The 21,641-nt window shown below is 54.0% G+C and overlaps 1 protein-coding gene across 1 annotated transcript; it reads left to right on the top strand.

Moving 5' to 3' along the window:
* The first annotated feature begins 373 nt into the window (after positions 1-373).
* On the top strand, positions 374-12,571 carry ENO1 (enolase 1). Its single transcript, XM_059487424.1, has 12 exons — positions 374-464; positions 3,690-3,783; positions 5,034-5,129; positions 6,941-6,999; positions 7,616-7,685; positions 7,872-8,005; positions 8,125-8,347; positions 9,833-10,030; positions 10,253-10,454; positions 11,122-11,230; positions 11,633-11,691; positions 12,107-12,571. The coding sequence occupies exons 2-12, from the start codon at positions 3,699-3,701 to the stop codon at positions 12,174-12,176; spliced, it is 1,305 nt and encodes a 434-aa protein (XP_059343407.1). The 5' UTR covers positions 374-464; positions 3,690-3,698; the 3' UTR covers positions 12,177-12,571.
* Positions 12,572-21,641: the final 9,070 nt, after the last annotated feature.

Below are 21,641 nucleotides of genomic sequence, written 5' to 3'. Positions count from 1 at the left end.
GTCTCCTCACGCCATGCCTGGCCCTCAGCTGCGGCAGTGGCAGATGCGGCTGCCCACGGCAGGTTTCGGACCCGGCTGATGCCCAGTGTGGCTGATGCCCAGCGTCCATCCCCAGCCCAGGCCGCCATGCCCGTCCCTCACGGCTCCCCCCGCACTGCCCACATGGTCCCGCCCGCTCCCCCCACCCGCATGCGCCGCGCCGGCCCCGCCCCCTCGCACGGGGATTTTCCACGAGGCCCCGGCCCGGCCGCACGTAGCGCACGCACGCGAGCCCGCCGCTGGCGCGAGGCGGCCTCAGCCAATCGGGGCGCGGCGGGGGACGGCGCTGGCCAATGGGCGCGGCCGGGGGGCGGGCCCTGTGCGCGAGGGCGGCTATAGGCGGGCGGGCACGGAGCCGTTGGGTCTCAGTCAGAGCCGGGGCGGCGATAGCGGAGCGGCTGCGGAGCGGGACTGCCGGCACAGCGGTGAGTGCGGCGGCCGCAGCGCCCCGCGGGCCCGGAGGCCGCTCTTCCCTTCTCCGGGGAGCGGCCGCGTGGCGGAGGGCCGGGCCGAGGCTCGGTGGTCCCCAGGGGGTGCAGGCCGCTGTGTGTTCCCGCAGCACCGGCGGGGAGGGGGGGACTGAGCCACGGCAGTGTGCGGGGGTGGGGGTATAAAACGGGGGGTATGGGGGGTCAGGGCGGGGGCAGAATCAGGGGGATATGGTGGGTCAAGGCATCCTCAAACGCAGAGTTTAACCTTTTCCTTTTAATCATTAACAGTCGCTCTCGGATTGCGTGAGGTGATTTGGACCTTCCCCTCTTTAGTGGATGTCCTTCAGCTTCCCATCTCAAATATTTAACGTGTGCTAGCAATGCGTCTGTGCCTGAGGTCTATTGGGGTATTTAAGTGCTGGTTGTCCCCGGGCAGCGCTGGTGGGGGGGAAGCACCTGGATGTGCAGGTGTGAATAAGGAGCTGCTGTTGTGACCATCTCACCTCGTGCAGCGCTGCCAGAGAGGATCCTGAGCTCTCCTGCTCCGTTACTCGCCTGCTGAGTCACAGGCTAGGGCCATGGCTCGCCGGGCCTGGCAGGAAGTACTGAAGTTTGTCATGCAAACCCACAGGAGATGAGCCAACGCAGTTTCAGGCCTCCATCTTACCAAACACAGAGAGAGAAAGTGGTTGGACGTGTCTGTGATTTGCTCCCTGCCAGGCATCCTTTAGAACCCGTTGGATCATGTTGTAGAGGTGCATTAGCACCCCGTGCAGTGCAGAGGAGCAGGGATGGAATGTGCCCATTTGTCCGGTTTCTAGGAGTGCTTTGGCAGGGGGAATTAATACGTTGGGATCTGATAGAGTGCACTGAAAGGTCTCGGCTTTTTTCAGATCACTGGTGGTATGAGAGTTGGGGTCATGAGGACCTTTAAGTGTCAGGAGAGGCTTCCACTGATAAATGTGGCAGGCCTGTAATTGGACACTCACTAGGGCGGTTATTTCTATGGCTAAACTTTAGTGTTGCTTTTTAAGTCTCCATTCAGTTTGCAGTGCTCAGCCTTAACCCCATATTGATTTTAGAGAAGACTGGCTGCAAGACAGCACACAAGGACAAGGTTTGGTGGTAGGGTTGGCTATAAAGAAAATATATTTTGATTTAATTGAAATAATTTTCAGTTGGAGTAATCTCCAGTTAAGAGTACTGCATTCCCTGTGCAGGGTCAGGTGAGGAATAAGTGGTGATTTCTTAGACTTGAGCTGCTAGTGAAGAAGGTCCTCAGAGCTGGCAGGGGTTGTAACTTACCCTTGGAGCAGGCCAGGCAAGCTGGAGTGTGTGCCTTCCCCTGAAGGGAGACAGTGACCTTGTCAGCAGATTATGCTGCAAAAAAAGGTTTAAGGCAGTGTGCTCGTTAAATGCCACCGGGTGTTTGCGTGTTTGGAGAGGACAAAGGTCTGGGCAGGCAGTGCTGCTGTGACCTCTCTGCCTGCAGTCAGCATTTCTGGGGTTGGACCTGGGCACACAGGGGCTGACCCTTGTGTTCTAGGTGAGTTCACTGATTCTACTGTGGTGAGCTAAACAGCATCAGTTTTATTTTATAGCTCAAAGGGAGACTTGTTTCTTGAGCACAGGAGTGGGGAGTTTGCAGAAGGAGCAGGGAAGGATTTCTGGGGTGATGCCGTGCTGTGAAATGCCTCTTTCTGCAGAGAAGGGAGGGACTTGTGGTCCTTTGTCAAGGAAGCTTGAGTAATGTCTGAGCTGGCATTTCCAGTGGCAGTTCTTGCAGTGTGTGTTCCTGAAGGTCAGCAAGCAGCTCCAGCACTGCTCTGGGGGGTCCTGGGGACTGGCTGTGCTCTCAAAGAATGAGCCCCCTCAAGTTCTGTGGCGAAGCCAAGGTTCTGAAAATGAAAGTAAGGTTTAGCAGGTGCCAGCCTGATAAACTCTGGAAGCCCTTTTTGGATAAGGGGACAATCTTCCTGTTAGCCATTGCTCAGTGCATCTGCAGAGCTGAGTGTGGGTGTGGGTGGGACTGATAAGCAGAGCCTTGCAGGGATTTATTTCTAGCTCGTGTGTTCCCTGATTGAAGCTAGGTAGTGGCAGCATGAAGGTCAGCCTGAAGAAGCTGTCTTGTTTCACATTTTAGTGCTATCGAGTGTCAGTGTGGGGGTCTGGCTGAAATCTTAGACAGCGTGCAGGGGCAGGACAGCTGGAAGGGACACGGGGAGCAAAGGCTGCCTGTGCCTGTGACCTGGGGAGGGCAGGGTGTGCAGCCACCCCCTCACTCAGACTGGGAACCAGCAGCATTGCTAAGGTCATGTTTTTCTAACTCTGCACTAACTGTGGAAGGATTCATCACCATTTCTGTAAACAGGGTTGCCACCCACACTGGCTTGCCAAAAAACCAGCTTCCAGATAGTTCTGCTTCTGAGGCTGAGCTTTCTTCTGTGCAGATGGGCTGGGTTTGGTGCCAGTCAGTGGCTTACAGGCATGTGTATGACTTGGTTTTTAAAATGTAGCTGGGCTTATGTAAGAATTCCCTTACTGCAGTTTTCTGAAGTGGGTAAATGTGAGAAGGGAGAAAGGAAGTATTCAAAGGACATGGGAGATTTTTATTCCTTTTAAGATGAAAAGTTAAGAGGAAAAACTATTCCTGTAAATGCTCAACAGGGTGTAACTATTAATGCAAGTTTTTAACGAGAGCTGTGGCTGCTTCTCTTTGGTCATGGGTTCTGTTTGGCTCTGAGCAGCTGCTGTGCATGCTAAGAGCTCTGTGCATGCTGAGAGCTGTTGCACTCGCGTCTCTTATCCAAAAGAACTCTGAACTGATAGCAGAGAGCTGCTGTTTTGGGAGCTCTTCGCTGCTCTGACATGATGAGGTGAAGTTCCTTTAGATTTGTCATCTGCTCCTGCTGCTGTCTAGGGTCTGATGATGCACTTCAAGTCATTTGGAATCATCAAGAGATTGTCCCTTGCACATGAGGAAGTGATTTTTTTTTTTTTTTTAATAATAAAAGTCATGGGACACTGGAAGAGCTTTCCCAGAGAAGCTGTGGCTGCCGTATCCCTGAGAATGTTCCAGGCCAGGCTGGATGAGGCTCATCCAGCAAACCTGGTCTGGTGGGAAGTGTCCCTGCTCATGGCAGGGCATGGGATGGATTCAGCTTTATGGTCCCTTCCTACCCAAACCATTCAGTGAGTAACTGTAGGCTCCTTTTTCAGGTACTAAAGATGTCTATCACCAAGATCCATGCCCGTGAAATCTTTGACTCCCGTGGCAACCCCACTGTTGAGGTAGACCTGTACACCAACAAAGGTGAGTCCTCAGCTGCAGCTGTTCATCCCTGGCTTAGAGCTGATAGAACCTGAGCAGCAGAAGTGTACAGCCAGTTCTGTTCTAGCAGTGGAGCTGTGCTGAATTCTTCCTCCACACATAAAACTTGTTGGAACTTGCTGTGAGCCTTGCAGAAAAAGCCTCTGCCTCATTCTGTTGGATGAGTTTGCTGAGCTTGAGTTCCTGGCCTGGGCAGTGCAGGGTTTTTTGGAGGGTGCTGCTTCTTGCAGCCCAAACTGTGGGAGAGCTGTTCCAAACCTGCCCTCCTTCCCCTGCCCCAGCATAAACTGGGACAGCACCTGGAAACTGTGCTCTCGAGCAGCTGCTGATGGCCCTGCTTGTCAGTGCTCCCCACACTCTGTATGAGTACACTGAAGTTTAATTCTCAATTTGTCTGCAGTGGCTTTCTGTAATGACAGTCTTCTGCTGCTCAGCTGAATTTTGGGTAATGGTTTCTCCTCTGCCCAAGTACTCAGGCATGACTGAAGAACATGCCTAATTGGGCTTTCACATGTAACATCTTATATTTTTAATTATTGTAGGACTTTCCCTTGGTTTGTTAGCTGTTCATCCCACATCTGATAGGATCTGACAAAAGCATTGTGCAAGCTCATACCAATGTGATTTGGTGGAATGAGCAAACACAATGGCTGTAATACAGTGACTAAAGAGCTGATCTTTCTGCCTCAAAAGATTAATGCAGTCATTTAATGAGACTGCCCCCACTAAGCTCTTTGATTTAGTGGGATAAGGGAGAGGCTGGAGGCTGAAGTTGGCACCTTGAACCCCAGGCAGAGCAGGCTCCAGAGTGCAGATTGGCTCCGAGTTCAGCATCCTTGGCTGGAGGAATGGGCTGTCTGGGTGGCTCTGCTGTTGCCAGAAGAGCTCAGAACTCCTGTTAACAAAATAGGTCTCCTAATTGTCCCTTTTATGCCATATCCTAGAAGAATTTAAGAGCTTGCCTTGCCTGAGCTCAAAAGCAGATCCAGTGAATGAAGCTATCCTTTTTGGAAGGGGAATGGAGGCCTTCCTTAACTCTTGACATGCCAGTGGAAGAGGAGGAGTCAGTTTGCTATTGGTCAGTGAGCGTGAGGGAGATGCTGTCACGAGCAGAAAGCCCTTGTGGGATCACTGTATGTGAGCAGAGGTGTGGTTTGCAGGGCTGGGATGCTGGCTGCCTGGGGGATGGTTGGTGTTTGAGTGTGCCAAGGTGTTTTTCCTGTTGTGGACAGGTCTGTTCAGAGCTGCCGTTCCCAGCGGTGCCTCCACTGGAATCTACGAGGCTCTGGAGCTCCGTGACAATGACAAGACACGCTACATGGGCAAAGGTACAGCTGGGGCTGGGCACCCCGAGTGCCCCGGGACAGGCACTGGCACTGCTGGGCTCCTGTCCCGCTGTCTGTCCTGCGCAAGGCCTGGCAGCTGGGCGGGACGGACAGACAGCAGCTCCTGTCAGGCGTGGGCTGAGCTGGGCAGAGGCAAAGCAGAGGGGGCAGGGTTGGTTTGCTGGGCATGGCCTGCAGGGTGGCTGCTCCAGCAGTGCAGCTGCCTCGTGCTGCAGGGCAGGGCACCTGCATGGAGCTGGGCACACCCAGGCAGGTGACTGTCCCTGGTACAGGGTGTCCAGGTGTGCTTTGTTACCCTGCTCCCCTTGTGCTGTGTGTTGGTGCGTGGCACAGTGCAGAGGGCTTTACCACTGTGGTCAGGGCATCTGAACTGCCAGCTCCAAAAGCCTCAGTCATCCTGCTGTTAGTCACAAGGGCTTTTCATAGATCAAATTTTCCCAGAGCCCTTAAATCTGTCAGCTCTGAGACTGCAGGCTCCTTAGATCTCCCAGCATGTTGAATCCTGAACCTGAGGTTTTGTGCCAGCTCTGTCCATTGAATGTGCAGCTCTGCTGACCTGCCAGTCAGGTGAAAAGAAGCTGAAATATCTTTTGCCTATTAAGAAGAAACAATTAAAGTGGAGAGCTGAATTGAACTTGGAGAGCCTTGTCTTAGAAGATTCATGGCTGTTAATGCCTTAACAGAGAATAAATGCCTGGATGACTGAATGTCCCAAAAACCTGAGGCTCTTGTGCTGTTTACCCAGGGCACTTTTCTTGCAAAGAATAAATGTGTATTTACCTCACTGTGCTAAATGTGTGTGTGCTTAGGCCTGTTAAGTCTGATCCTGTGGGCAGTTCTTAATGGCATTTAATTAGACTGTGGTTAACAGGCTGTAGCTGAAGGGCTTTGTCAGCTGGGAAATAACACGAGTTATGAAGAAATAATTATCAAATGGGAAGAGTTGCAGATAGCTGCTAGGCCTTTTGTAATAGAAGTCTGCAGACTTAGACCATTTGGAAAAGCAATTAATATTGTTTAGGATGCAGTCAAATAGCATTCATCATTCTGAAGCTTAGGTTTTTGGAAGTCTTTAGACACTACACAGCAAATAAAGTGATGTTATAGCAGTGTTACAAAATAGTGTCAGGTAGTGAAGTGCCTGATGCTGCCTGTGTAACTGCTGGGGAAACCTTTTCCCTCCCCTTACTCCTGGATTCTGTGAGTTGGTAGGAGAGCTCATCCTAAAACCTCCCTAAATGCTGATGTTCAGGCCCTTGAGGTTTGGGCTGGCAGAGTTACAGAGACCTGGGTTGGAGCCCAAACACAGCCTTGCACAGCTTCCTCTGCTCTTTGAGCCTTTGTCTCTGGCCCAGTGCCCAGTGCCAGGCTCCTGCTGCCTGTCTGTGTCCTCTGCTGCATCCCTTGGGTTGGCTGAGTCTCCACCTGTCCTTGACTGGGGTGTCTGTTTGGCTTCTGCCAGGTGTCTCCAGAGCTGTTAAATATGTTAACGAGTTCCTGGCCACGGCACTGTGCACACAGGTAATGGATGTGCTCCCAGTGCAGCCTGGCACTCGGATGAGTCTCTCCAGTGCATGGCCTGGCACACTAACTGGCACTCCTGGACCAGTCCTAGCCAATGCATCCCTCATGTGCCCTCCAGTCCAGCCAGGGCCTCTGTGCTCACACCTGGCCATGAGCTCAGCTTGGGCTGGGGCAGCATGAGGTGGTTTTCCTGGATGTTCCTCAGATCCCCTACTAATCCCTGCATAACCTGTGTGTTGACCAGTGTCTGATCTGCTTGTTCCTTCCAGGTGTCTCAAAAGCTGTTGAGCACGTCAATAAAACGATTGCACCTGCACTGATTAGCAAGGTAGGAGCAATCTGTCTTCTCTTAACATCTCCTACAGCCAGGCAGTGTCCAAACCTTCCTCTGGTGGGGTGGCACCTGGGGGGGTCAGCCTGTGTGTTGGGGTGCATGTGAACAAACTGACCACAGCAATGGTTTTACTTAATTTACTTAATGAGTGCACATCTAACACGTAATGGAACCTTCTCCAGCAGCCTGGTGTTGTGGTGTGCAGAAACACTCCAGCCCTGGGAGCTGCAGGGCTGCAGCTGGGATACACTGATTTATGCTTCAGAGAGTGCCTGAATGATGAGGAGGGGCCAGGTTTTATCCAAGCAGGGTCATTGGAGGGGAATCTGAGAGCATCTAGAACAGTCTGCTTGAATGAGATTCCTTTGTGCTTTGTGGGCACCAAGCCTGGCCTACAAAGGCTGGTGCAGAACTCAGTGATAGTGGGTGAAGTGATGGCACGTGAGCTCAGCTGTGAGCCCTGGGCTGCTGCTGTGTGATAGTGACAGGAATTGGTCAGGTCAGCTCTTGGCAGCTGCCCTTGGGAAGTGTCCAGTGCCATGCTGGGTAGGTGAGGGTTTGTGGGCCTGTGCTTGGTGTCAAACAACAGTTTGGTTGCTTCTCTCTGCAGAATGTGAACGTTGTGGAACAAGAAAAGATTGACAAGCTGATGCTGGAAATGGATGGGACTGAGAACAAATGTGAGTGGGCTTTGTGTTGCACTGAGGGGGTAAAAGATAAAGATGAGTCAATTGAGTTCTATTTACCAGAGCCAACGGCCAGTGTATGGCCTTGTGCTGTGCACTGCCATAATTCAAACCATGGGCTGGTATTGCTGAGTCTCTCTTTATAAAGACACTTGTCTAATCAATTTCTTCCTATTTCAGCTAAATTTGGTGCTAATGCCATCCTGGGTGTGTCCCTGGCTGTGTGCAAAGCTGGTGCTGCTGAGAAGGGCGTTCCCCTGTACCGGCACATCGCCGACCTTGCTGGAAACCCGGAGGTCATTCTGCCAGTTCCTGTAAGTGCCTGGGTGGGGCAGCCTGGCTCTGCCTTTAGCCTGGATGAGGCTCTAGGGACGAGCAGAGTGATGTAAGGGCTGGTACCAGTTCCAACCTGGCCTTTCCTGCTTCCTCCAAGGCCTTCAACGTGATCAACGGGGGCTCCCACGCTGGCAACAAGCTGGCCATGCAGGAGTTCATGATCCTGCCCGTGGGGGCTGACAGCTTCAAGGACGCCATGCGGGTCGGGGCGGAGGTCTACCACAACCTCAAGAACGTCATCAAGGAGAAGTATGGCAAGGATGCCACCAACGTGGGGGATGAGGGTGGCTTTGCCCCCAACATCCTGGAAAACAAAGAAGGTGAGAATGAGCTGAGTGTGGGAGGAGGTGGAACTGATAGTCTGGCCAATATAATGACAGGCAGGATCAATAGGATCAAAGGTGTGGGACTTCCTGCTTTGTCTGTACTCTGTTTCTTACCCTGGCAGACATCCTAAGGTGCTCTGCTGATGTGGTTAGGTATTCCCGTGGATATCAGTTTGTGCGGTTGGACAGAATGGTTTTTACTTCAGTGCCTCGTTGCTCTCATTCCTGTAGCAGCCTAAGGGAATCTTGTGCCCTTGCAGTTGAAAAGTGGTGTGGGAACTTGTGTGCACTGCAAGTGTTCCAGAAGTCAACATTCAGATATCAGTGGAGTTGTTTTTCTGCAGACAGAGGGAAAACAGTTTGTGCCCTGCCTGGCTGTGTGTGGGAGGGCACAGAGGCTTGCCTGGGAAGCTGAGGCAGTTGCTGCTTCCATGGCCAAACAGTTCTGTTCAGGAACCTGTGGGAGAGGCAGTTTGTCTGTGGGAAGCAGAATATCTGTTCGTACAAACACTGGAGGAGCTTTCTGTGCCTCTCCACAAGTGGAGCTGCTCACCGGCAGTAGGACATGGGCTCAGATCAGTTGATTTTTGCTTTACAGTTGGTTGTGTTATTGTGGAGGGGACTGGTGACGTGCCCTGCCTTTTCTAAACACACTGAGACAGCACCAGAGCTGTGCCATTTCTGAGTCCCAGTGTCACATGCAGCTCTGCTGGGTCTGTGCCCTTGCAGACATCAGGGAAGATGACCTTGAATGACAATTACATTCCAAAGAATTTTTGTTGCTGGCTGCAGCTGCTTTTGCAGTTTGTGCTACATTAGCATCTTACAAAACACAACCAAACCCACACAAAAAGAACCCAAACAAAAAGCCAACCCAACAACAAAAGAAAACACTTGATCTAAGCTTCCTGCTGCAAGCAGCCCAGCTGCTCCCCTGCAACTCATTGGGGTCATTGGGACTCTGCCAACAGCAGCACAGTGGGCAGCATCCAGAGACTTCTGCTGAGTGGTTCTGTCCCCTCTGTGCAGGTAAAAGTGCACGTGGGGAGCAGGTGGATGCCCAGGGGAGTCTCCTGTGCAGAGGAGGCCCTGTCTCCCTGCTGCCAGGCTTTGGATGCTCAGCACTTGCATGGTCAACACCTGCTCTGCAGCTAAAGGGGATTAGAGTGCAGGCACTGCTTCCTGCCCACATGCATAAAGTTGACAGAGGATGTGGAATCATCTAGTATTAAGCTTTCTGGGCTGACATGTAGTCCTGCCTGAAGAGATTAGGAATCCCATAATGGTGTCTCAAGGGTATTACAAGCTAAAAGCAGTATTAAAGTAATATCTTGTTCCAGTCGGTTCAGAAGTGGGAGAATTTAAGAACCCTTTCCTTTGGGCTTCCTGAAGGGGTGATGGAGATGGTTTGTTTGCCCTGTGGGTGTGCTGCTGTTGGGATCCTGCAGGCCCTCAGCCCCTGCTCTGTCTGTGTTACAGCTCTGGAGCTGCTGAAGACAGCCATTGCCAAGGCTGGCTACACTGACAAGGTGGTCATTGGCATGGACGTGGCTGCCTCAGAGTTCTACAGGGATGGCAAGTACGACCTGGACTTCAAATCCCCTGATGACCCCAGCAGATACATCACTCCTGACCAGCTGGCTGACCTCTACAAGGGCTTTGTCAAGAACTACCCTGGTGAGTTGCTCATCAGTGGGAGTTGTGAGTCAGGGTTGATTGCTGAAGGAGGGAGTTGGTGTGCAGCCCCTCTTACAGGAGAGACTGAGAGCTCGTGCCTCTCTCAGGGTCTCAGCAATGTTCTGGGAAGTGGGTGGCACATGCCTGCAGCACTTTGGTGCCACTCATCCAAACAGGACCTTGGTGCTGGCGTTGTCCTAAAGCTGCTGTGTCCCTCTGCAGTGGTGTCCATTGAAGACCCCTTTGACCAGGATGACTGGGGTGCCTGGAAGAAGTTCACTGGCAGCGTCAACATCCAGGTGGTTGGTGATGATCTGACTGTGACCAACCCAAAGAGAATTGCCAAGGCCGTGGATGAGAAGGCCTGCAACTGCCTGCTCCTCAAGGTCAACCAGATTGGCTCCGTGACAGAGTCCCTGCAGGCGTAAGTGCTGCCCTCTGGGCTGGGCCAGGGTGGGCTGGCTGTACCTGGGGCAGATGGAGGGGCAGAGCAAAGCCCTGTGCTGCCCCTTGGCTGCTGGGCACAGGGCATGGGGCAGATGGAGGGGCAGAGCCCTGTGCTGCCCCTTGGCTGCTGGGCACAGGGCATGGGGCTGGCTGTACCTGGGGCAGATGGAGGGGCAGATGGAGCCCTGTGCTGCCCCTTGGCTTCTGGGCACAGGGCATGGGGCTCTCCCCAGGGTGGGCTGGCTGTACCTGGGGCAGATGGAGGGGCAGAGCAGAGCCCTGTGCTGCTGCTGGGCACAGGGCATGGGGCTGGCTGTACCTGGGGCAGATGGAGGGGCAGATGGAGCCCTGTGCTGCCCCTTGGCTCCTGGGCACAGGGCATGGGGCTGGCTGTACCTGGGGCAGATGGAGGGGCAGATGGAGCCCTGTGCTGCCCCTTGGCTGCTGGGCACAGGGCATGGGGCTGGCTGTACCTGGGGCAGATGGAGGGGCAGAGCAGAGCCCTGTGCTGCCCCTTGGCTGCTGGGCACAGGGCATGGGGCTGGCTGTACCTGGGGCAGATGGAGGGGCAGATGGAGCCCTGTGCTGCCCCTTGGCTGCTGGGCACAGGGCATGCTCTGAGCTGCTTCTCTTGTCCTTTGCAGCTGCAAGCTGGCCCAGTCCAATGGCTGGGGTGTGATGGTGAGCCACCGCTCTGGAGAGACAGAAGACACCTTCATTGCTGACCTGGTAGTGGGTCTCTGCACTGGCCAGGTTGGTGTCTGCAGCTGCTGCAGTCTGGCTCTGCTTGATGGGATAATTTGGGGGTGAAGCCAAAGCCATGGTGCATGCACTGCCTCCAGGGGTGCAGGTTTGCTGTGTCTGTTTGCAGGGAGCTGATTTGTTAATGGACTGTGACAAGGGAACACCTTATCTTTTGCAAACTCACCTTTAATCAGCAATGTCAAAGGTCTCGGCTCCAGTGGCTGCACTGGGCTTTCCTGGTCCTGCAGCTGATAGCAAATGCACAACCTCTGCTGCTCCCAGGACCTGCTGTGTTTGCTTGGGCAGACACTGAGCCCGGTGCCCAAGCAGAGCTGGTGGTGATGCTCATTACCCTGAGCAAGTTTTGTGTTGGCACTTGGAGTTCTTCACTAACTTGGTGATTTCCCTCAGATCAAAACCGGTGCCCCGTGCCGATCCGAGCGTCTGGCCAAGTACAACCAGCTGCTGAGGTGAGCCTGGGCTGGGGAAGGGCACTGCTGGTGCTGGGCTCTGCCCCTCAGAAACACCTGCAGCACGTGGCACAGGAGGAGCTGGGTGGGGGAGGTCCAGAACAGGTCACACCAAGCATCCTGTGGTGCTGGACTGAGACTTTGTCCTCTGCACGGGGCACCTCTCTTGGCAAGCATCTCAGACATTTGGGTTGTGTCAGGTGTGTGGCACTGCCCACTGTGCAGGGGCTTGCTGGGAGCTGCCTTGGTGCTGTGGGACCTCCAGGTGGGTCAGGAGTTTCAGTGGCACATGGATCAGGTGGTTTAGGACCAGGTGTTTCAGTACCAGGTGTGCCAGCTGTTCAGTGTGAGGCCTGTGCTAGTGCTGGGGTTCTGTGCTGCCTGCTGACACCCAGTGCTCTCTGTCCTTCCCCAGAATTGAGGAGGAGCTCGGCAGCAAGGCTCGCTTTGCTGGGAGGAACTTCAGGAACCCTCGTGTCAACTAAGTGTGGAAGAGTCCCCTCTGTTCTGGTTCAGCACTAGATATCGACTTAGATCACAATTACCTGTACTAGAAAGATAAGGGCAGCTGAAGGAAAAGACCAGTCTGCAGGTCCTCTTATCCTCTAGATGATCCCTTCACCCAGTGTTTTCACCAACTCTGGTCTGTTAATTGTAATGCTCTGCTGCTTCTGTAGAACAGTCCCAGGGGGTGCTCTGTGTATTTAACACCCCCGGGGGTCATGACATTGTGATTCTGGGCATAAACACTTTAGTTCCCTTCTCTGTCTCATCTTCACCGTTTGGAGCCGTGTGATTTGCAGTGCAGCAAGAGGTACCTGCAGACAGAGACAGTAGTGTTTTTACATGTGAGAAATAAAAGCATCAAACAACCCAACAATGTGTGTGGCTTGCAGGTATTTGGAGGAGTGTGGGGAGCAGGGATTCCCAGCTGTGCATCGTGGACTCATGGAATGGTTTGTGTTGGAAGGGACCTTGAGGCTCCTCTTGCCCTTTTTCCTGGGGTTTGGTGAGAGGTTTTTGGGGTGTCTCTGTCCCCACGGTGGTTCTGTTGCTGTGAGGGCAGGGAGCAGAGTTGTGACCTCAGCCCATTCCCAGACAGGAAAAAACAAATCATTACACAACGGAGCGAGAGGATGTCTGAGCCGGTTCTTGCTGCTTTTTTTCCGTAGTGTCAGATTAGTAGGAAAATCGTTAATTTCCGATTCTGTTAATGAGTCCTGCCGTGCCCGGTGCTGCCCCCCGGTGGGCGCGCCGGGCCTTGCACCGCACTCGCACAAACCAATTCTGATTTTTAATGTTTAAATCCTCCCCCTGGGGCTGGCACAGCCAGTGCTGCTGAAGGGCACCTGTCACCTGCTACCCTAAAGAATATTCTCAGTTCTGGTGAGGCAATAACGGGGAAACAGCCTTCCCTGGGCACCTGGCAACTGTGCTGCCTTAGGAGGTTTATCTCCTTTGTCAGGCTGCTCTTAAGAAGAGCTTTGCTATAAATACCAAATTTACCAGCCCCAGCTCTGGGCCAGGGCCTCCTCTCTCCCACATTTGTCCTTCCCCCAGGCCTCGCTCTGAGCTGGTTGCACTCTGTGGCAAATTTGAAGCCCACTGCACTTTTCACACTTAGCTGATCTCTGAATTAGACCTGTTAAATGAATAAACCAGCTAATTACACACAAATCCTATCAAGGGATTTTTCTTCTCTCAAAGAGGCAGCTTCTAATATCTGCAGAATGGTTTAGGAAGCTTTTTAGCATAGCTGTGTTTAGGAGCTTGGGTTGGGCTGCTCCTCACCTGGTGCTTCAGTAAGTGAAGTCAAAAATGCTCAACCCCTTACCTGGGCCTCTTTTTCCACCTGGTGCTTTTCTTTTAATGAGGATCAGAAAGCAGAAGGAGCTGCAAAATCAGGTCAGTGGTTGCCATAACTCGAGCAAAGCCCGAAGGGCGGTGGGGCTGTGATGAAGGGAGTGACACGAGCAGGGCCTGGCACCTGGGCTGCTGTGCTTGTGTGCAGCCACCTCCTGGTGGGGAGAGCCAGGCTGGAATCCTGCTCTGCTCAGAGCCAGAGCTCACGCCCAGCTCTGACAAAAGCCCCTTCCGCTATGGCTGCAAATGAATTCATTATCGTTCCCACCTTGTCAGAGCAGGGTGGAGAGAACACTCACAGGTCAATTACCGGGTGTGTGGTGCCTGAAATAACCCGGCAGTGGCAGCGCTGGAACATTGCTGGGGCTGTGCAGCCCCGAGCTGCAGTCAGCTGCCACCGAACCGGTGTTCTCCTGTCTGTGAGTCAATCCTGCCGTGCCAGGTGCTGTGCTCACCTGTCCCATCAAACCCCTCACAGAAAGCTTTCAAGTTCAATCTCTGAGAGTATTTGGGCCAGAGCAGCAAGGTGCTTCCAGCTGCAGCCGATTCAGGCTCTCCCTAATGAGGCTGCAGCGTTGAAAGGAGTCCCTTGCAAAGGAAGAAAGGAGCCCCGAGAGGGGAAGTGCTGGAACGTGGGGCTGGGGTTTGGAGATAAGGATTTTAAACGTGTCAGAGAACAGTGAATGATTGGGAGCGCTGTGTGTGTTTGGAGTGAGGGGAATCAGTGAACAGGGAACAAGATTTGATTGCTGAAAATCAAGACCTAAGCCTGCGGTGCTGGAGAGGGGGGAGCTGTGTCTGCTCCTTAATCAGGGCTCAGCTCCTGCTGCACAGCTCCTCACCTTTCCCTGCTGTCCCCGCGGAGTTGGACTCGAAAGGCTGTGCTTTATAACAGAGAGCAAATGTGGCACAGCCAGTGCCTTTATTACTGCAATAATTTGCAGGGATGGCACTCCTTGGAGCAGAGGAGGCATCAGCTTAGCAAACACGAGCTGGGAGGCTGCTCTGAGAGCTTAAAAGCAGAGCTGTGGTGAGTGATGGCAGAGGGGAGAGGCAGGAGGTGCTCTGGGAGCTGTTCAGGAGCAGGATTTATAATGGAGTCATGCAAAGGAGTGCGCTGGGAAAGCTCCCCCGTTACCCCTGGCTGTTCCTAGGTGTGGAGGGGTGTGGAGGGACAGAATGTAAGGAAATAAAGATAATGCAGAAGGCAGTCTCACACCTGAGGAGGTGCAGCTGTACTAATCACCAAAGATTAGGAATGGGCCTGCCCTTAATAGGCCACAGCTGTGTCCAGTGAGAAGGAGAGTGCTAAAAAGAGTGGGTTGGCTGGGTGGGAGGAGAGAGCTGGAGTTTGTTGGCTGTGCTGTGAAGAAGAAAAAGGAGTCAGTGCTGTGAGGAGCTGCCCATGAGAAATCACTGAGGTATGGGAGATTTGCATGAGATTATGACATAGGGGAGCCTTTTCTGCCTTGTAGCCCAGCCTGCTCTTAGCACTGACCTCCTCAGGTTGGTTTCTAGGCCTGCTCCAGGCCCTGTCCCAGTGAGTTTGCTCTGGGCAGGAGGGAATGTCGCCGTCCCTCAGTGATCTTGGCAAACCTGATGATTCAGCACTTGGCTTTCCTGCCAGACAGAGCCCCTGGTGTGGGTGAGGACAGCACTGCTGACCTTCCCCGAGCAGCTGAGCTGGGGCTGGGCTGTGCCACGGGGACAGGGCTCAGAGCCAGCCCGGGGCTGTGCCAGGCACTGCCCTGGAGAGCTCTGATTGCTGCTCGTTTGTGTGGCAGCGTGGAATGATTCCCTGCAGATAGGAGCTGGGGGTGGCTGTGACAATGCAGGAGCCTCCTCTGAGCATGTGGGAATGGGGCCTCTCCCTGCAGCTGCTGCTGGGTCACCAGGCTGGAGCTGGAGCCCAGGTCTGGCCCTTCCTGCAGGGAAAAACACCCAGAGGGACTCAGGTGCCATCAGATCTGGGGCACTTTGCACGCACTGTGTGCTCCGTGGATAGACACCCCCAGAGACTGGAAGTGCAGGGTGTGGAGAAGGGGAACGAGGAGAAGAAATAAAGCCAAACCAGCTGCAGACCTCAGTTCTGCTAGGAAAGCCTGGAGGTAAAAAAAGGAGGAGGGAAAAAACCCATAAAAAACCAACAAGGAAGAGAACTGAGGAATGGAGGAAGAAAAGGGGTTGAATAAAGAAGTCAGATGATAAAAATGACAGATATAAGATAAACTATGAGGAAGAAAATAATCACAATGCCCACATGACTTCCTTGTGCCACACTGGAAGTGTGTGGTGAAATCTCAGGCCTGAAGCAGCTCCAGGCACAGCTCTGCCTGCAACCACACAGGTTTAATCATCCAGGTGCCACTTACAGGCTTCGGTTACAGGAGAGAGGAGGAGTGGGGGCTAATTCTGCAAAAGAAACCCCTTGGACAGGCAAGCTGACACCGTGCTGACAGCAGTGTCTGCAGGAAGGAGCATCCCGGGGCCAGCCTGGCTCTGCAGCCCTGGGTCAGTGTCCCCCAGGTCAGTGTCCCCAGGTCAGTGTCCCCCAGGCCAGCCCCGGGCCAGTGTCCCCCAGGTCAGTGTCCCCCAGGTCAGTGTCCCCCAGGCCAGTGTCCCCCAGGCCAGCCCCGGGTCAGTGTCCCTCGGGTCAGTGTCCCCCAGGCCAGCCCTGGGCCAGTGTCCCCCAGGTCAGTGTCCCCCGGGTCAGTGTCCCCAGGCCAGCCCTGGGTCAGTGTCCCCCAGGCCAGTGTCCCCAGGCCAGCCCCGGGCCAGTGTCCCCTGCTGATGGGCTGGCAGCAGCCACGGGGACTGGGGGTGCCTGTGAGGGCACAGGGTGTGGGGTTCCCTTGGAAAAGGAGCCGGAGAGCACCTGGGCTGGAGCAGCCCCAGGGCAGGGCACCTGCTCCCAAAGGGCACAGTCCCAGCCCCGGGCAGTGCGTGGTGCTGAACAAAGCCTGACGCGCTCTCCGTGCCCAGCTGTCGGGGTGAAGGGTGTCAGGAGCAACGGAGAGAGGCCCCGTTGGGTGTGAGCCCTGCTCAGCCCCGGCCACGCACCCACACCTGGGCTCTGCTGGGCCATTTCCCTGCTGCTCTCCTGTCTCACCTGTCCCAGGTGACACTTCCCAGGGCGCTGGGGAGGGTTCCTCAGTGGGTTTGGTACAGTGCTTTGAAGATAACAAGTGCTGAGGGGAAAAAGGAGATGGTGCTTGAAATGGAAATGTTCCCATTGCTGCGGCTCCGTTGTCCCTCCCTTCAGAAAAGTCCGTTCAGAGGTGCCGTCAAAGGCAGCAGTGCTGCAACAGCAGGGAAAGGGCAGCTACAAGGGGGAGGTGGGGGCCAGGACCTCCTCCTGGAGGGGCAATTTGCAGTGGGAAGGATAAAAATGCAAATCTGAAACCAATCCATCTCTCCCTTGAATGCTTTGGTCATTTATTACAGCTCAAAGCCAAGTGGGTCACTTAGGACAAGAAGCTGGAAATGCATTTGCTGCTCCCTGCACCGAGCAGTGCATGCAGGGGTGCATTTGCTGCTCCCTGCACTGGAGCAGTGCATGCAGGGGTGCATTTGCTGCTCGCTGCACCGAGCAGTGCATGCAGGGGTGCATTTGCTGCTCCCTGCACCGAGCAGTGCATGCAGGGGTGCATTTGCTGCTCCCTGCACTGGAGCAGTGCATGCAGGGGTGCATTTGCTGCTCGCTGCACCGAGCAGTGCATGCAGGGGTGCATTTGCTGCTCCCTGCACCGAGCAGTGCATGCAGGGGTGCATTTGCTGCTCCCTGAATTGGAGGAGCAGTGCATGCAGAGGTGCATTTGCTGCTCCCTGCACCGAGCAGTGCATGCAGGGGTGCATTTACAGGGGCGTGCAGAGGTGCCCAGCTGAGCAGTCAGTCCCCCCTCAGCAGTGGCAGACAAACCTCTGAGCAGGCAGGGAGCAGCAGGCCAGCCCTGGCAAACAGCAGCCCCTGGTTTGGCTCCTTGGCCTCCCCTGGGTTCACATTCTGCTGCCGTGCTGAGGGCTCAGGCCATCGTTGATGGTGGGCAATCAGTTGATATGAACTGCAGGGAGTGCAGAAAGGAGCCGGCTCCGTGCCGTGCTTGTGGCTGACCGTGAATTCCCTTTAGCAGAGCCCAGGGGTTTGGAAGAATTGAAAATAACCCCACTTTGAGCTGTGAGGTCCCACTGGATCTGCAGGTTTGGGGTGTGAAGGGAAGGAGCCCCTGGGGCTGTGTGAGTGGGTGTGCATGAGCTCAGTGTCCAGCGGCTGAAGGTGAAAAGGCACCAAAACCACACCAAAAACTGCCCCAGATCCTGCTGTGCTTGGATCCCTTTTCCATTCCCTGCTTCAAAGGGCTGCTCCAGTTTGTGACGTTGGTTCAACCCAGGCCCTGGCTGGGGCTGAAGGCAGGTTAGTGCTATTTCATTTGTTTAGCAGGTTTTATCGGGTATGTGAATGCAGAATGGGCTCCTGTGCCTGTCCCTGGGTGTAAGCAGGATCCAGGGCTGAGCATCAAGGGCTGATGCAATTAATCCCACTGCTGAGGAAAGACTCATTAGTCATTTGCAGCTTCAGCACCGCTGCCTTTCAAGGTGCACAAATCTCTCGTTAGACACGTTTCGTGTTCTGCAGATGCCATTTTGTCCCCTCTCCACATGCACTGGAACATGCCCAAGTTTACAGGAATGAGAGGAGCGATTGTTAGGGCTGAAATTTTTTTGTTCCCTTTCAATGGGATTTTTTTCCCTTTGCACGGCGCACATCCTGGGCTTTGATAAATGAGTCTCACCAGACACTGTGGTAAGCCAACCTCTGCTAATATTCATTATGCAGAACCCACTAGGAAATGGTCTGAGTCAGGGAAATTGAAAACCTTTAAAAGATAAAAACGTTTTAAATTTTTTTTTAATTTAATGAGGAAACTAATTTATAACATTTTACATTTCCGGGATTTAAAATATTCAAAATATGAAACCCAGAACTGTTGTGGTTGTATGTGCTGTGTGCCAGAGCCCTGAGAACGGTGACACAGGAAACGGAGCTTTTCCCCCGAAATTCCTGAGCTGCTTGGGAGCTGTGCAGGGATGGTTTGGTGGTGCCCTGGGTGGGGTTCATGGTTGGACTGGGTGATGCCAGAGGCTTTTCCACCTCAATGGTTCTGTGGCCCAGGCTTCAAAACTTGCTGGCAAAACGGGAGAACTGGGCCAATGCAGAGACTTTGAGGTGGCAGGAAACGCGTCAGGAGGTGGCTGAGGATGTTCAAGGAGCTGCAGGGCACCCCTGAGGCGGGGCTGGCTGGTCCAGGGGCTCCCTGATCTTGTTCCCATCCCCTGGTAATGCTCAGGAGCTTCTCCCTGTCCCACAGGGACGCAGGGTGGCAGTGCCATGGCCAGCCCCGAGCTTCTCCCTGTCCCACAGGGACACAGGGTGGCAGTGCCATGGTCACTCACCAGCCCAGAGCTTCTCCCTGTCCCACAGGGACACAGGGTGGCAGTGCCATGGTCACTCACCAGCCCAGAGCTTCTCCCTGTCCCACAGGGATGCAGGGTGGCAGTGCCATGGTCACTCACCAGCCCAGAGCTTCTCCCTGTCCCACAGGGACGCAGGGTGGCAGTGCCATGGTCACCCACCAGCCCAGAGCTTCTCCCTGTCCCACAGGGACGCAGGGTGGCAGTGCCATGGTCACTCACCAGCCCAGAGCTTCTCCCTGTCCCACAGGGACGCAGGGTGGCAGTGCCATGGTCACTCACCAGCCCAGAGCTTCTCCCTGTCCCACAGGGACGCAGGGTGGCAGTGCCATGGCCAGCCCAGCCCAGAGCTTCTCCCTGTCCCACAGGGACGCAGGGTGGCAGTGCCATGGTCACTCACCAGCCCAGAGCTTCTCCCTGTCCCACAGGGACACAGGGTGGCAGTGCCATGGCCAGCCCAGCCCATCCTGCTGGGAACTCGTTCCTCCAGCCTCAGAGAAGTTGCATCAGCTCAGGGAAGGGCGCTGGGCTTTTGCAGGGCTCTGCTCAGCCCCTGGCACTTGCTGCTCCCTCCAGTGGGTGTGGATATGCCCAGACTGATTTGAATCTCATTTCCATGACTTCTGCTTTCGCTGCAAGCCATACAGCCACTTCTAGGCAGAGATCTCTGTGTCCAGGAGGAGTTCACACAAATCCAGAGCACCGGCCTCCAGGTGGGATGAGCCTTCCAAAAATTCCCTGGTAATATCTGTGGAAATGAGATTGTAAATTCCTGAGATTTCTACAGTAAACAAAACAAAGCAGAAAACCCCCCAAAGCAAACAGTTTTCAGCTAAAGGCTGCTATTCAGCTATGACAAAGGGAAAGAGAGAATATAATCCTTTTTTGTGAGTGGAGTTAGGTCATCTGTAAAAGCCTCTCAGAATATTATCTCCCGAGCTAATCGCTGTATTGACATTTGCCTGTTTCATTAGAGCTGAGTTTTTACTGCATTGCTGAGGTTACAACCTGACTCATCTGTCATGGTCAAGGACTGGTTTGTAATTTCATGACTGGAGAATTAAAAACCAAAACCCCCCTCCATTATTTTAACTAGTTGGGCTGAGATGGTGCTCACAAATATCTCAGTGTTGGTGTGTTTTGACTTCATAGTTCCTTGTTAGATTTTTTCCTCGTAGATTTTTGTTTCAATCAGTCGGCAAAATGTCAGTTATTAAAAATAGAGCCATGTTAAAAGAGATTTATAAAGAGGTAATTTTAAAAAGTTAAATGCATATGGATGCCAAACAAAATAGGTGCAAGGGTTGGCAAAGGCAGAAAGGACCCTCCGGTGGAATTTTGCCACTGTTTGGTTTTGTTCCCCTGAAATGAAGGAGATGGAATGGGAACAGGTGAAACGTGGTGTGATTTTTCCGTGACAACAACACCACAATAACAGGAATAATGTGAGGCCCCTGCTGTTTCCCTGCTCAGTGGGTCTGGGGGTGCCCAGGAGAGCTGACCCCTGTGGCTGAGGGCCCCAAAGCCCTGGGAGGGTGTCGAGAGGGGGAACCAGGCAGGGGCAAGGCGGGGAGCCAGGAGAGCTGCAGAGCCACAACACCGAGCAGAAACTGCTGCTCAGATCCTCACAAACATCCAGGGGCAAGGAGAGGAATGTGAGGATTAACGTTCTGTGTGGGTACCCCTGTGGCACGCTGGAATTTCGGTGTCTCTGTGGGTTTGGCCGATTAGGCTTTCTGCGTGTCAGCAGTTCCTTCCTCCCGGGAGCGCTGCAGACAGAGGCACCAGACTCCAGAGACTGCCACCCTGCCCTGCCAGGCTCCCCCAGGGACGGTCTGCACGGACAGCAGACATTCACACCCTGAGCAGTGACCTCTGCACGCGGGTGTGAGCCACGGAGATCTGCAGCGAGCACCCAGAGGCACAAAGGTGTTCCTCAGAGCGCCTGGGGGCTCCCTGCTCCTCCTTGTGCTCACTGAGCCCCGACGCTTTAGCTGGGAGGAGATTATGGGACGAGCTCTGTGGCTTTGTTTTTATTGTCCACAGGGAGAGCTGCATCTCTGCCAAAGGAAAAAAAGACATCCCAAAAAAAGCAGCAGCTTCAAGTGCTATTCCTGCAGCAATCCCCTGGCTGTGAACCAAACTCATCATTGGATCACTTGGTGGTGGTGTGAGGATGTGGCTTTGCCTGCTAGGGCTGGCTGGGGACAATTTTGGGGGGTACACAGATGTTTATTACGTAACAGAGTCCCATAATCCCAGACTGGCTTGGGTTGGAACGACCTCAAAGCCCACCCAGTGCCACCCCTGCCATGGCAGGGACACCTCCCGCTGTCCCACGTGGGCACTGCCAGGGATCCAGGGATCCACAGCTGCTCTGGGCACCAGTGCCAGGCCTGCCCACCCTCACAGGGAACAATTCCTGCCCAACATCCCATCCGTGCCTGCCCTGTGTCCCTCCAGCTCCTGTAAATCCTCTCTCTCCATCTTCCCTGCAGCCCCTTCAGGTCCTGGAAGGCCACAGTGAAGTCACCCCAGAGCTTCTCTTTTCCAGGGTGAACAACCCCAATTCTCCCTCTAATCAAGGTGGTGGCCTGCTCTGCACTAGGATGAACACA

The sequence above is a fragment of the Ammospiza nelsoni genome, chromosome 22 (assembly GCF_027579445.1).
Source record: "Ammospiza nelsoni isolate bAmmNel1 chromosome 22, bAmmNel1.pri, whole genome shotgun sequence".
NCBI lineage: Eukaryota > Metazoa > Chordata > Aves > Passeriformes > Passerellidae > Ammospiza > Ammospiza nelsoni.
This window is presented reverse-complemented; position numbering and strand designations above follow the sequence as displayed.